This window comes from Nerophis ophidion, linkage group LG05 (assembly GCF_033978795.1).
Source record: "Nerophis ophidion isolate RoL-2023_Sa linkage group LG05, RoL_Noph_v1.0, whole genome shotgun sequence".
NCBI lineage: Eukaryota > Metazoa > Chordata > Actinopteri > Syngnathiformes > Syngnathidae > Nerophis > Nerophis ophidion.
This window is the reverse complement of record NC_084615.1, coordinates 58,631,961-58,648,057: the sequence shown is the minus strand read 5'-3', so window position 1 is coordinate 58,648,057 and position 16,097 is coordinate 58,631,961. Positions and strand designations below refer to the sequence as shown.

At 38.1% G+C, this 16,097-nt stretch overlaps 1 protein-coding gene across 3 annotated transcripts; it reads right to left on the bottom strand.

The window, feature by feature from the left end:
* Window positions 1–278: 278 nt before the first annotated feature.
* On the bottom strand, window positions 279–15,922 carry ids (iduronate 2-sulfatase). 3 transcript variants are annotated; one of them, XM_061901647.1, is made up of 13 exons: window positions 15,692–15,922; window positions 15,234–15,401; window positions 14,986–15,163; window positions 14,791–14,879; window positions 13,781–13,978; window positions 11,132–11,302; window positions 10,932–11,058; window positions 10,412–10,573; window positions 10,042–10,148; window positions 7,610–7,726; window positions 5,200–5,310; window positions 1,659–1,784; window positions 279–1,576 (listed from the first exon to the last, which is right to left on the bottom strand). In XM_061901647.1, the coding sequence occupies exons 2-13, from the start codon at window positions 15,237–15,239 to the stop codon at window positions 1,469–1,471; spliced, it is 1,500 nt and encodes a 499-aa protein (XP_061757631.1). In that variant the 5' UTR covers window positions 15,240–15,401; window positions 15,692–15,922; the 3' UTR covers window positions 279–1,468. The 3 variants fall into 3 exon arrangements, with proteins under 3 accessions (XP_061757631.1, XP_061757629.1, XP_061757630.1); XM_061901645.1 differs by having other exon boundaries at window positions 15,265–15,401; XM_061901646.1 differs by lacking the exon at window positions 279–1,576 and having other exon boundaries at window positions 1,671–1,807; window positions 15,265–15,401.
* Between the last annotated feature and the right edge of the window lie 175 nt (window positions 15,923–16,097).

The window sequence follows — 16,097 nt, the reverse complement described above, 5'->3', positions numbered from 1 at the left end:
CAGGTTGCGCAATCCTAGGTTTGTTAGATCTATAGAACACTGCTCTTCATATTATTGTTAAAGCTGGTTACAAACTCTATTAACTTTACTTTAGGGGTGCGCTTAAATGGGATCTGCTCCTTCCTACACATTTTCAGGCATGCAGAATTTTGAAGTAATTCAATTTAAGCTTGTACGTGTGATCAAAATAAAATAAAATTTAAACCAGGATGGCACGAAAGACAGGACATCACAGCAAAAACACGTACGCACGTCACAAAATGTCAAACTTCACTGTGCACTGTACAAAAATATTTTATTTTTTACAAATCAATCCATATAGACAATCTGACGTGCAGCATGTCTGTTGTGCTTTCATGTATTGCAGAACAAATGCTAATATATGTAGTATCTTCAACAGGGTTACAGTTATACAGCAGCAAAGGGGAAACACTTTTCACTTTTACAGGAAAGTTTTGTATGTCATGATCCTTCAAGGCTATTTTGTTTTTGTTATAAACTTCTTGTTTTCTGTGTCTTTTCCTGCCTCCACCCCAGTCTCTGATTGGCACTCTAGACACACCTGTTGTTGGTTACCAATCAGGCTGCTTAGGTTTTTAGTGTGCTTGTGGTCTGTTTTAACTTTCATCCTGCATTGCTTTCCTATGCATCCGGTGCACTTCCCAGCTGCACTACAGCTTCTACTTTGTCATTGAATATAGTTTTACCTGCACGCCGTCTGCTATCTTCGGTACACGTCGCAAGCAACGCTCACCTGAGCCTGACAGTGCCCATAAATTTGGCTGTACTGCTTATTTATTTAGACACATCATTGTTTGGAACTACAAACTCGTGGAACACCTACAAACCTCAATCATTCTTGTTCCCAATAGGTGTTCAGACGACAAGTCACCTTTGGAAGCAGCTTGTAAAATTAACATAATAATTTCACGTTAATTAGCCTTCTATCAAACTCAGGCTGTTAAAAGATGACTTTGTGTTGCAGCACCTGCCAAATATGGTAGAATAAAAGACAAGATTTGGTGTCTGAAGATAAAACATCCATCCATGTTCTACCGCTTATTCCCTTTGGGTCGCTGGTGCCTATCTCAGCTACAATCGGGCGGACGGCGGTGTACACCTGGACAAGTCGCCACCTCATCGCAGGGCCAACACAGAGAGACAGACAATATTCACACAGTAGGGCCAATTTAGTGTTGCCAATCAACCTATCCCCAGGTGCATATTTTTGGAAGTGGGAGGAAGCCGGAGTACCCGGAGGGAACCCACGCAGTCACGGGGAGAACATGCAAACTCCACACAAAAAGATCCCGAGCCCGGGATTGAACCCAAGACTACTCGTATTGTGAGGCAGACCCACTAACCCCTCCTCCACCGTGCTGCCCGAAGATAAAACAAAGTTAAAATTTCAGAAAGTATTATGATACTCTCCTTTTCCTGGGTTTTATGTCATGTGCACACTCCTAAGTCATATGTTGCAATTCATTTTGTCATGGCCACGCCCCCTTTTGTTCGTCTTCATCCCTGCTGTGAGGTAGAGGAGCTGCAGCTCCATCCTCGTCTGTACGCTTACAGTCTGGACAGGAAAGAAACTTCATGAATTATGACCCCAAATAAATGGACAATAAGTTCCAATTAGATTCCGACATGCAACTTACAGGAGGCAGGCTGTTCATCTTCCTCATCATCACACCGCCGTCAGAGTCGTTATAGACATTGTTGTCCTGAGCGGGGTCTTCTTCTAGCAGGTACAGTTCTCCGGCATGGATGTCTGACATGTTGGCCTTTACGTAAAAGGAGATTGACGCTTGTCGCAAATGGCAACGACAAAAGACATACGAGCAGCTTTTAGAAAGATGAAGCTCCTGTCGTCTGATTATGGAGTGGAACCTCACGACTTGAGCACACCAAAAGGTCATGCAGTTCGCACAGAATTTAGAGGGCGGTGGGAAAAATATGCACCTAAAGTCATATAATAAGACTTCTAATGTTAAAATGTTACTTAAAACATTACATGAGCGTTTATTAAAAGGGGTCGTATACTTTTTTTCTACATTTAAAAATACTTCCTTGTGGTCCATATAACATGTAATGGTGGTTCTTTAGCAAGATTTTGCACAAATTACGTTTAACAGACCATCTTCAAACCGCTTGCTGACCGTCTCTTCCAGATGCAGTTTTATTTACGTGCTTTCAATTTGACTGCATCTTTTCTCCACCAGTCATGCAGTAGTTTTTAGCGCTTCCATATGGACTCGATTCTACTGACAGAGTGTTGTCCCGATACCAATATTTTGGTACCGATACCAAAATGTATTTCGATACTTTTCTAAATAAAGGGGACCACAAAAATTGAACTATTGGCTTTATTTTAACAACAAATATTACGGTACATTAAACATATGTTTCTTGTTGCAATCCAAAAACAATTTTGGCCTTAAATAAAATAGTGAACATACGAGACAAATTGTCTTTTAGTAGTAAGTAAGCAAACAAAGGTTTCTACTTTTTCTGCTGACGTATGCAGTAACATATTGTGTCATTTCTCATTCTATTATTTTGTCAAAATTATAAAGGCGAAGCTGTAAACATTTATTAATAATCTACTTGTTCATTTACTGTTAATATCTACTTACTTTCTCTTTTAACATGTTCTATCTACACTTCTGTTAAAAAGTAATAATGACTTATTCTTCCGTTTGGATACTTTACATTAGTTTTGGATGATACCACACATATACAGTAGGTATCAATCTGACATCAAGTAGTTACAGGATCATACATTGGTCATATTCAAAGTCCTCATGTTTCATGAGTTTAGAAACATATTATGAATTTAAAAAAAAGGAATAAAGATTTTGTGACGATTAAAAATATTGATTTAATCATAGTAGTATCAACTTGATATGCTATTGTACTTGGTATCATTAGAGTGGATGTTAGGTGTAGATCCACCCATGGCATTTGTTTACATTCAGGGGTGCTAGCTTTTGTTAGCCGTGACACCGGTGAGCTTTTGAATCCTCCCAATACTTGTGAAAAAACCTACTTTATCGCCATGAAGGCGAGGATTAGTGATTATGAAGTAGCTAAAACACTGCCGGATGCAGATGGATGTTAGCTGCTAGCTAGCTACCCATGACTTAAAGCACCTCGTCCTGAGGGCGTTTCAGTGTTATAGCTTCATATTTATCTTTAGTTTTTAAGCCAAAATGTGTCCATTCTCCGTTTTTCGTCTACACACCTTGTCTTCTGGTAAGTACTCTGGGATTGTGCGCTGCCGAACATGCCCCTCTGCTCATAAAACCAGCAATGTCACAACGGCTCACCGTCATGCCCGTTAAAAAAAAGGGAGGAACCGGTACTTTTCAAACAATTATAACTAATCAAATTGATTAGATGATGGCATTGATGGCATTCATGGTTGTCTTGTACACACGTAGTGTACACTAAAGCAGTCTCTTAGAAGCTACAAACAACTTCCAGTCATTCTATTTATACATTTAATGACAGCTCACTTTGGTAGCTAAACTTTATCATTCGTTGAAAAAAAACATAGCTAATGAGAGAGACTGTATGTGAGTGTGTGTGTGTTCCATGAGACATAGCTTACATGTTACACGGGGTAAATTGATTGCTGCACTTTTCGAAGTTACAAGAAAGTTGCATAACCTATGCAACTTAAATGTTCCACTCTATTTGAACAGTGAGCCAGTCCTGGCGTGATGGGTAAGCCCGCCCACGGAGTAAGCTGTGCCTACCCTGGACTGGAAGCTCTTTGTTTTATTTTCTTTAATATCCGAGCAGCTAAAAATAAGATTATCATTTATCAAAACAAAGTAACATTGATTAGGACGATAAAACAAGTAACTGACATGTTGGTAAAGAAGTTGACAGAAACTAAATCCAATCATATTTAATTTTATCTTGGGGATGTGTGGAACAAATTAGGAATATAACCAATCGCAGCTCTTAAATGGCGTACATTGAAAGAAGGGTGGGGGTTAGGTCTGTGCGAGAGACAATCAGATGCTTTTCCTTGCGGGATAAGGAAGTCACAGCCAAAACTAATGTGTGTTGCTTAAAAATGTAATATTTGTACACTAGGGAGATCGTGAACAGGACATTTCATTTTTACTGCTATTATGCCATCAACAGGCGAGTCATTGATTCAGACATCGACACAACTGTAAGTCAAATCTATTTGCTGCTATCAGTGTTGCGCCAAAAACGTATTCTGTGTTAAAAATTGATTCCCGCCACCGTGCCGCGAAAGCGCGTACCGCAGGCTTCTTCTGTCAACAACTGATTACTAACTGCTTGTGGGACAAACACTTATAGTTGTGGTTATCGCAAGGATATGTGTTTGAAATTATTTAAGATATGTGTTTGAAATTATTTAAGCCTTTATTATGTCTGAAAAACAGAATTGGCCATTTCTATGTTATTAATGAAATTGTAAAGCACCGTTGTTCTAAATCTGATATTGATGTGCTAAAACCTATTCCCTTGTTTAGAAGCTGCATACAATCTATGTTCAAGCACATAATACATATTACTTAAGTGTTTGGTTATATTCATTCAAGAGAATGAAATATATGATTATGAAGTACATAGACTGTAATGTTGACGCGTTGAAATACCCTTTAAAAAGCTAAAATCAACATCAAACGACATCTTTGTGACTCAAATTAATATTTTGACATTGACACAGATGAGCTGTGTCAATGTCAAAATATTACTTTGAATCCTTATTTGGCAACCAAGACTACATTGGTGTAAAGAATACATCCAAACATTTTATTAATATAATCATATGCATGAACAAAGAACAGTGGGATAAAAAAGTATATCCTAACCTTTCCTAATATTGTATGTTGCTTTTAAACAATAAAGAGGTTTTAGCACATCAACATTGGATCTACAACCGTCTTTTTACAATAATACCATAGATATGGCAAACTCTTCAATTTTTTGAACACGATAAAAGGCCACCGGTAAATAATTTGAAACACTTATCATTAAGATAACCACAAATATAAAATGTTTTTTTTACATGTAAAAATTATTTGTGGACAGACAAAGGCCAGAAATAAATTTTTAACAAGTATGCGGGAATAAATTTGTTGATGGGTGGGGGATGGGGGGTTTGAAAAAAATTGACCCCCTCTTGAATATTTTTCTGTGGTGAGCGCTTACCTGATATGTTTTGGGGTCAAAGCCTACCCACAGAGTGAATCTGTAGTTCCAAGAGCGCAGAGAGTAACCCATGACCTTTATGTCCATCAGGTTAGGGAGATCAGAGTCCTCCTAATAAAAAATATCAACGCATTAGACACTGGCAAAAATCGATTGATACAAACTTGATTTGTGAGTATGTTTTGATCATTTCAAGCTTGAGTCTACTGCTTGTATTTGCTAAAGTGCAATAGCTGCACAGTTGGAATTGTGAACATTTTATTAAACTAGAATTTTAAGTTAACACAAACCCGATGCAATAACTTTTTTGTGTCAGCAGTACTTTAGGGGTACCTGATTAAACTAATGCTAATTGCAGAGTGTGTGTACAGTTAAATACTCTTCTTATGGCAGTGCGTCACAAGAAAAGGAAAGTGAAAGTAAAACTGGACATTGAAATTTGATGCTCAGAAAGTGGAGAAATCAACATTGGCTTCATTCACGGTCCAAGATGCACTAAAATGACAACCATTGTTCAGGATAAAGGTGGTATTCTTGAATATTTGAAAACGTTGCTGGTTATCTTATTGAGACTTTCTTACCCCAATCTCTCCCTTCTTTGCAACACGTCTTACTAGTGTGCAAGACAACCAAACCACTAAAAGCAAAGAGATTACGGTTTAAATTAATATGTTGGATATTTCTGTTACTTTATTCCATAGGCCATTCATGTGTTCTGTGTTGCGTGCCAGTGCCTTATTTGCTAATTTAGCTCTAATTTAAATACAAGTTCAGAATTATATCACCATTGTAGAAATGTGCCGAGCGACCACCTGTACAGGAACACTTTGAACTGCGGTAGAAAATACCGAAACAAATAAATGCTAGACAGGTGTAAAGTGGTAAATTATCTAAACAGTCAGTGTGTGCGCTATGCTTAACACAATCTTGTAGACTAGTATTACTAATTTTGGTAGCGTTAACCTTCTGCCAAATGCAAAACAACAACCAGGTATTGTTTTAATCATTATTTGTCTGATTAGGATAACATGAATACAACTCAACCAATTTTCATGAAACTTTGTAGAGCAAGGGTGTCAAACTCAAATACAGAGTGGGCCAAAATTTTAAACGGAACAAAGCCGCGGGCCAAGGTTGAACAAATTAACCTTTTAATAGGGACCCAAACAAGTTTTGCATTAAATTTTGAACAAGCAAGGCTTATATAACTTTAGTGACATGCAAAATCACGTTTCAAATAATAATAATAGTAATTAAAAAAAATATCAATGTCATATCAAATAAAATTTAAATAAAAATGTAATGCCTTTTTTTCTATTTGCAATCTTCTGAGGTAAATATCAATTTTTTTCCACAGCCTAATAATAAATTTGAAAACAAAATAATGAATGAACCAAACATTCAAGCCTTGACGTAGCAAGAGAAAATGCATGAATAAAACGTTAATTATTGGTCAGTTTGCTGGAAGTTTCCCGGAAGAGTTAGTGCTGCAATGGGTTCTGGGTATTTGTTCTGTTGTGTTACGGTGCGGGTGTTCACCCGAAATGTGTTTGTCATTCTTGTTTGGTGTGGGTTCACAGTGTGGCGCATATTTGTAACAGTGCTAAAGTTGTTTATACGGCCACCCTCAGTGTGACCTGTGTGGCTGTTGACCAAGTATGCCTTGTGTGTAAAAGCCACAAATATTATGTGACACGCTGTTAGTAAGGAGGAAAAGCGGACATGACGACAGGTTGTAGAGAACGCTAAAGGCAGTGCCTTAAATGCACGCCCCCAATATAGTTGTCCAGGTGGAATTCGGGAGAATGGTTGCCCCGGGAGATTTTCGGGAGGGGCACTGAATTTCGGGAGTCTACTGGGAAAATTAGGAGGGTTGGCAAGTATGAGTATTAGCGGTGAATGCGGTGTTACAGCGGCACCGACGCTGTATAACACCGGCGGGCCACCTCTAATGCTAAATTGATATCGCCTCAAGGGCCAAATTAAATTACACGGCGGGCCAGATTTGGCCTGCTGGCCAGAGTTTGACACCCATGTTGTAGAGGGACGGCACATGTGCCAAACAGGAATCATTTCAATATTAATGTGGAGCCAAATAAAAAGACACAGACATAATACATTTTCCCTTTTCAACCATTATAGTCCGCCTGCAATAGAGCAACCAGATCCAGCAGATGTTTAAGCCTTTGCAGAGGTCATTTAAAGCAGGCTTTAGCTTTTTGTTTCAGTTTGAATATGCCATTCATTTGTAAAATATATAGTAAAAACACTGCCTTTTATGTAAAAATATAAACAAAATATTGTCATTGTATTCCTCAATTAGAGAGCATTGATTGAATTTGAGTGTCCATCCTTAGAAAGTACAATAAATTAAGTGAAGAATCTGTTCAAAACAACATAATGATGGTACCTGTGGTGTGTCAGCAGGACGTGGGTACTGGCTGAAAGACAAGGCCTCGTTATTCTTTTTTTTTTCCTCATCATGGAAGACATTGGCAAAGCTTTGTCCATCCGTACATAGCTCTATCTGAAGACAGACGAGAAATGTCAGCTTCAATTACATCCATGTCAGGAATGTGTAAGTGGTGTTTGCATCTTGTTTTCAATTTTCTTCGAACAAACTAAACAAAGCAAACACACACCCATTTACACCTACGGGCCATTTCGATTATCCAATTAACCAAACATGCATGTTTTTTGGAGGAGACCAAAGTACACTAAATGACAGTCAGCAGGAAAAAGGGATTCACACAGCTTTACGTTTGTGGCATGCCAGGCATCTGGCAGCTTGTGAGGATGCGTAGCATATCCAGCTGTTTAAATCATCAACATTTTTCTACAATCAGCTTCTCTGTGTGCACATGGATCATTTTCACTACAGGATTAACAATATAAACTGATTTGGTTTATTTTTAGATTTGGTAACATTGCATTGCGTTCACAATTAGTAGGGCTGTAATAAGGCACAGTGCATCTTAGATTAAAAGCGAAATGTATTCGTCATTTATTTATGTTAGAGAATATGTGTATTGGCATTATAACTTTAAGGAGAGCCAAAGTGTGTATTGTCAATATAAATTTAAGTAGAGCAAAAGTGTGTTTAAAGCTAAGGTGAGCAGCTCTGACAAGCTAAATGTTTTCACTATACATTTGTCAGCAATGAAGGACATTTTTTTTAGTAATTAATTAGGAGTAGGACACAATATTAACGTCGTACAGTAAATATCTGAAAAGAGAAGAAGACCCAGACAACCATTCACAATCACACTGTCAGTCACTGTGGGAATCAATTCCACAGGGGCTGCATAAAAGTCAATCATGTGGAGCATCACACTACTAGTGACAATTTTAGAATGTCTTTATAGAAATCTGGAGCATTTATCCATCACATTTGTGAGGTCAAGTCACTGACACACTGATAAATCTCTGTAACTCGTTACTATAATTGGCACCAGTGTCGATGTAAATGGTAGTAACTATTTATGTGCTAAATGAATTGTTACCACTTATATGGTTGCGGCAGCAGAGTTACAATAGACGATAGTTTACGAAATGTTTAACAATTAGGTTGAAGGTGATATTGATAATGCATTGCAACTTAATTTTGCTCAATCAATACACAACGCTTGCATGTAGGGTTAACTAGCAAACTCTTTCGGAACAGTGGTCCAACATCACCTGAAATGAGTATCTAATAAGATTCATTTCTGCCTAACTTGTGTGGAATGTCTGCAAAGTAGTGTTAAAAGCACCTTTACTATTCTGTAATGCTGGTGGTTTTGTTGTAATAATCATGACAAATTGTCCATTTCATATGCATTTATTAGCTTGTTATTCTATTTCTATTATTTTGATATTAGAATTAGGGCTATCAAAAAGGATAAGTTAACCCAAGCCATTGATCTTAAAAACTATTGCATTGATCATGTATGATCACAAATCAATCACACAAATCATTTTGACCGTACATGCTTCCTTACCTCAAGCACAGTAACATTAACATCAGAACTGCAGTGAAGTGAATTATATTTATATAGCGCTTTTTCTCTAGTGACTCAAAGCGCTTTACATAGTGAAACCCAATATCTAAGTTACATTCAAACCAGTGTGGGTGGCACTGGGAGCAGGTGGGTAAAGTGTCTTGCCCAAGGACACAACAGCAGTGACTAGGATGGCGGAAGCGGGAATCGAACCTGCAACCCTCAAGTTGCTGGCACGGCCACTCTACCAACCGAGCTAAACCGCCCGGTGCGGGATGTTATACGGTCAGGCAACAAGGCAATGCATACATCATTGCAAAAATAAGTAAGGAGACCGACTGGTATGCGCACTAGAAAATTACAATTCAAAATAGACCCCAATCGGCTGTCAGATAAACCATTTAGCAAGTTTTGAACAAATGCAATGCGTACATTCTAGGAAAGCATTTAGGAAATAATCCTGTATGTCATTTGGAAAATAAAATTGAATTTGTTTGTGTCCATATATTGGGTCCTATTTTAAGTTAATTTGAATTATGCAAGTGAGCAATAAACTGTAATTAATTGTGGTTAATCAAGATTCAAAAGTGTAATTAATATGACTTACAAATGTAATCATTGCACAGCCATAATTAAAATTACTACAACTATACTGTTAAACTTGCATGTCACAAAATGTCATCAAAATAAAATAGGCATTAATTTTGGACAACACTGTCTGTTTTAATTTTTTACAGTCCTGGTTCGTACACAGATTAAGCGCCGACCAATTTTTTCCAGATGAAATCAAAACAATAACACACTTTGGAAGTAGTTCATCCAAAATGACCTAAATGACTTAGCACCATCGTAAATACTGTACCTGCAAGGAAATATCAGGACACTGCACAGGTGTTTCTAGGCCAGCTAGATGAGAGACTGTTGGAAAAACAGCAACCAGCTCCACCATATTGCCGACAAATTTATAATCTGGAAATGACATGTAAAGAACAGTTTCAATAATTCTTAGGAGGTAATTTTTAAAGCTATATTGAATTTAAAGACTTTAAAGGTATCAGCTTTAAAATATTAAAGCACAGCATAATGATCACTACTCCACATACAATAATAAACATATCATTAAATCTACATATCTGACACTGTATATTGTACATGTGGTGACGATACAATTTTTATATACAGCATCTGAGTAAATATGATGATGTTTGGAGCAATGTTGAGTGTGGCCGTACTCTTGAAGGTGAGTTGGGATTGGCTAAAAACATCAACAAAGGGAAAGGAAGATCCTTTAAGGGCTGCAGGATCCTCAGGGACATAAATGAGAAGAGGAACACGTGTTGCCACATCAAAGTTTGAGTATTTCGCCCATTCACCATGCTCGCCTAGTGACCAACCTGAAGAAGGAAAAGAAAAAAATTATTTCTGCTTCAGAATACATAAAACATGCATGCATATATATGGGAACATATGAAAAACACAACATTTTTTATCATGTTTTAAAAAATAAAAAGATTAGACGTGAGCTTTACATTTGTATTAACTTAGTTTGAGAATGAGTAAAATCTGTAGTAATTACTGATGCAGCAACACTGCCCTCTGGTGACAGATATTTCATAGAAGGGTTTACTGTAGCTCACACACCAACATAATTATTTATAAGCGAGTTGAGAAGTTTTATTAAATCACCAACTAAAACAATGCATCAGCCATGTTCTACCTGCAACCGCTTAAACTATTTCCAAAAGCACTAACCATGGTCAGAAGTGAAAACCACTACTGTGCTCTGAGCCAGCCCCAAGTTGTCTAGTGCATTGAGCAGACGTCCAACTTGGGAGTCCATGTAGGACACAGCAGCGTAGTAATGCTGGCGGATACGCAGCTATAAGACAATGACCCATGATGTTAGTGTTTGAAATTAGACATAATGGTATCACGTACAAAAGAAAGAATACTTGAAAGTCTTTAGGAATTGGTCCATAGGGGAAGCTAATGTTGAGCTTTTGGACATCATCTCGCTTTCTTATGTCTGTCCAGGGGTTGTAGGCCACAGGTGGAAGGCGCTTGGGGACATCCGGGTCAGGAACTAGCGTCATGTTTTCAATAGGATAGAGACGCAGGTACTCCTGTAATATATGAATGTGATTTAATTTTACTTAGAAAAACAGCATAGCTCAAAAGCATACAACATTTCGATTGTAGTAGCAAACCTGCATATATTATTTGAGGTTGTTTTGGGCTTTTTTTTTTTTGCATCTTTGAGAGTTCCTATACTGTTTAACTGTTCACTTCTACAGAAGTTTAGTTAGGAACATGATTCAGTCCTAGATATTGTGATAAATTCCTGATTTTCACACTGAATTAGAAGATAAAATTAAATGTATTTAAGTCAAGTAAAGCGCTTTTGAACAGAGCATTGCAAGTGAAGGAAATACAAAATGAATATCAATGAAACGAAGAAATACAGTAAACCCTTGTCTATCATTAATTGGTTTCAGGCCTTATCGTGGTAAATAACATTTTCGCAAAATAGGAACTATTCATTATAAATCACATATTTTCAGAGCTACAACATAAAAAACCTGCCTACGACCTTCTAAATATGTTTACCTTATGAGTTATACATGTAATGGCATCCATACAGTTACCTTCAAACTTGTTTATTCCTACATATTAATGCTTCCTGAGGCTGAGCCATGTTACTGAACAGCACGCTCTAATTGGTTTGGTGTCATCTCGTGGCAAATACTACTGAAGGTATTTTTTTTTTTTTTTTACTTCATTTATCCATCCTAATGCCTAAAATTCCTTAATATAGGCCAAAAATACATAAACTATGCTTTAATTTTTTTTTTAACCATATAGTGACATTGCAATCTTCAAACGGGCGATGTGGCAAAGGACGACTTTTTGTTTGTACCATCTATGAAAATGTGCAGTATGTTTATAAAATTAGAAATATTTTTAATATATACTGTGTATAACGTATTCCCAGATCCTTTTTACTCACGATTAAAACAAATCACTATCTTATTAAGGCTGTGTCAGATTCCTTTGTGATGTTATTTAATGCGATGGCTCCTCACACTAGTTGATGAATGATGGCTGCCACAATTGGCCTGGCCAGTAAGGCTCGCCGAGAGACAGGGAGCCAACTTAGCCTGGCCAAAGAGGCGCTTGAGGACAGGAAACGTGAGGAAAAAGGGTTGGCCGCTATGCCAACAACAGTGCAGCGTTTGACTCCAGCTCGTTCAGTAAAATCTAAAGAAACCTTCAGATAGTTCAGAAAACAGATGTGAATCAAGATGACAATTTTTTTCACCATTTGTTGCGCAGCTTTTGACAATTTAATAGCACAAATTAGGGCTGCACAATTAATCTTTTAATCACAATTACGATTTTGGCTGCCATGATTACATGAGGGGGACTGTCTGCAATATTAACATTGAAAAAGGAGGCTCCTCGCATTTCAAATCAAGACCTTCCACAACCGGGGTGGCAGAGAACAGCCCTGTGAAGCGTGCGCCCATCCAAGCCAGGGGCCATTGTGTAAGAGCATAAAACTCCATCACCACACCGAACTGAAACATTAACTAACTTTTCCCGGGGTGGCTGCTGCCAATCGCTTCATTTTACTTCAACTCACTTGCTTGACTACCACGAGGTCTCGGCGTGCGTTTAAGACCCCATTGCTATATTAGATGGTAACGTGTGGACAATATTGGAGACAAACAAGTCTTTACCAGCCAAAAACTATACCACTGAAGAGAAAAATTTTTGATTTTGATTTTCATTTTGAAAGCACAACAGCGGCTCGTCACGAGTTGCTGCATCACTCAAATGTTGGTGAGAGGAAACATGCAGCGGGCAGTCTGTAAAATAATGTGTGAGGAGCGTATTGCCGGTTACTGGGAAAGTCATTCTTTCATTATTAAATAGCTAACTTTGTCATTGTTCCCGATAACATCAACTCTAGAAGTTGTCAGTGAGGCATGAAGATTGTGTATGAAATGTGAGAGGTATCATTTCTATTTATTTTTGTTGGCCAAAATATTGCACTGATTAACATGGTGGTGTTGTAAAACAACAGGGCTTGTAGACTTCATTTTCATTGGCCAAACTGCTTTTGTGTTTTGAATTGATATTAAAAACAAAACTCCATGTTTTTTTATATTAGGTGCGGGGGATTTTCATGTCAGAAGGTTTATTAATTATTAACGTAAAAAACAATTCATGTGACATAGCATTTTGGAATGTTTAGAAGTGTACAGCAGACACGTTAATACTAATAAAGAATAAAAACACAAATATTTGTCTTTAAACATATGGATAACGTTTATCTAGCCTTTTTATCTGACTGGTTAATAAAAAATGACATGATGGCGTGGAGTCCCTCCGACCCCAGTACTATATTACCTGATATTATGAATAATCGTGATTTTTAATATTGATAAAAATAATTGTGACTATTCTCATTTCTGCCATAATCGTGCAGCTTTTGTATAAATGATGCCTAATGCAGCACAGCACGCCAGAAACACCTGCAGCTAGCATAGTAATGAGTCTTTGCAAACCCTACATTGTGTAGATGAGACCATGTGTACCTCTGGTATCCTGAAAGGAATGTGAGGTTTGTGAAAGCCCACGGCCAGGAAGAAAGGGACGCCATCAACCCGAGTCTTTAGTAGCCGCACCGCCTCATCAGCACTCTCCATGTCAGGGAGTGTTCCTCCAGGCTGCTCTGTCACATTCACTGCACACAGCAGGTTGGCATGGAGGTGACCATCCTCTCCATTACACATCTGGAAACAAAGTTTGAGTTCACATTTTGCAGGTTTCTGCGTTTGTAGAAATACAAAAAAGAGCCGATAGCCCTATATACATGGACACAAATAATGGGAATAAAAAGGCCCAATCAGACTATATAGTTTTATAATATCCATGGTGTTGATATCAATGTAACAGTAAATGTTTTTTGTTTTTTTTCCATCTGAAAATACACAATTCATCGGTGGCACAGTTTCCTCCATTTTATTTTTATTTAAGAGTATCCGTTTCTTTGCATCCACCTTATAACTACAATGGCTTTGTAACACTAGTTTAGTCTAAAATGTTCCATCAATTTGATAAATGGGTTGTACTTGTATAGCGCTTTTCTACCTTCAAGGTACTCAAAGCGCTTTGACACTACTTCCACATTTACCCATTCACACACACATCCACACACTGATGGAGGGAGCTGCCATGCAAGGGACAAACCAGCACCCATCAGGAGCAAGGGTGAAGTGTCTTGCTCAGGACACAACGGACGTGACAAGGGTGGTACTAGGTGGGATTTGAACCAGGGGCCCTCGGGTTGCGCACGGCCACTCTCTCACTGCGCCACGCCGTCCATAATTTGATGACATTATTATTCTTTTTACTTGAGGAAAATATTAAAAATATGCTTTTTTCTCTTTATTTCTGCCACATTACACAAGGTCCACTAATACTGTTGACAGCGTACGCAATTTTCTGCACTCTCCAACATCTTTCGCTTGGTATTTGGGATAGGTAATTGGGTAATTAGTCAGTATCTAACAACGATTGCACGATTGTCCCTTCCTGCCTGTACCTTTTGTTTTTCAAATCTGAATGAAGCAGGGTGGTATGCAGGAATGGACCAGCTGTAAGGGTAGTCATCCGTGTGGTTCGAGGCAATGCCTGCAGACACAATTACACCAAGGCCATTGTTGCCAACAAAAAGAACACAGTTGATTGTCCCTTAACAATGCAGCAACTATGTGCGGAATCGTGTAACTTATCTCACCAGGGTGAAAGACTTTACCCACAGACATGGTGTCATAACCATTCGATTTAAAGTACTGTGGAAGTGTTGTGTAGTTTCCCGAATGAACTCTCCAATATGATTTGAAGTCATACAGCCTGGTCGTGTCTGGTCTGCGGCTTGTTAACATGGAGGTGCGACTAGGAGCACATACAGCCTGCTGCAAAAAAGAAGGAAGAATAAATTCACATGTAAAACTTTGGCGATATATTTATTTATATTAGCAATACCTGCATGTTTAAATTGGCAACACAATTTTACCTGTGCATATGCATTAAGAAAAACATGGCTTTTGGACGCCAGCTGGTCAATGTTTGGTGACTTTACTGTTGTGTCTCCATAGCAACCCATGGATGGCCTCAGATCGTCAGCAATTATAAAAAGGACGTTTTGTCTCTCTAAATTCAAAGACAATAAATTGGTACAACACATGTATTAAACCGGTAAAAAAAAAAAAAAAAAAAGAGGAAGTGATTAACAAAAACAAATACACAGGCATCAATATTGTACTTGCCCAGCAGCAAAGTGGATAACAAGCATCCGATTATTACTAATCACTGCAAATGAATTTAATTAAACACTTGCCCTGTGTGACTCAAAGTGATAAACATTAAAGTGTGGTCAGTTCTTGTTGACAATATATATAGTTACAGAATATCAATAATGGAACAATATAAACTTAGTTTACCTTTTTTTCTCGCGACGACAGCAAGCGCGTAAACGACAACGAGAATACATGTATGGAGAGTAGTGCACATGTTGATGGACGTCAAAATATTGTTTTTAAGGCTGCATGTAAATAATGTCAACATAAAACATTCCTCACACGCCAACTCCAAACTTTATCACAACAGTTAAACATTGCTGCTGTTGTTGTTAAATTGCTTCCTCATTATGTGAAGTGCTGCGTTTTGATTGGTCTGACCACAAATATCCCCGCCCATAAACATTGATTCTATTAGCTAAACAAGGTGTCTGTCACTTGAACACTCCTCGAATCTAAGGGCTGTATTTCATAGTTCCATTCATCCATTTTCCTACCGCTTATTCCCTTTCGGGGTCGCGGGGGGCACTGGCGCCTATCTCAGCTATAA

Bases quoted from the DNA above. Each gene is read 5' to 3' on its own strand.
- ids (XM_061901645.1), bottom strand. From the start codon at position 15,815: ATGTTGACATTATTTACATGCAGCCTTAAAAACAATATTTTGACGTCC. The intron at 14,880-14,985 runs GTGAGATAAGTT...TTGTGTCTGCAG, and splicing joins GGGTAAAGTCTTTCACCCTG to GCATTGCCTCGAACCACACG. The intron at 10,149-10,411 runs GTACGGCCACAC...TGTCATTTCCAG, and splicing joins ATCCCAACTCACCTTCAAGA to ATTATAAATTTGTCGGCAAT.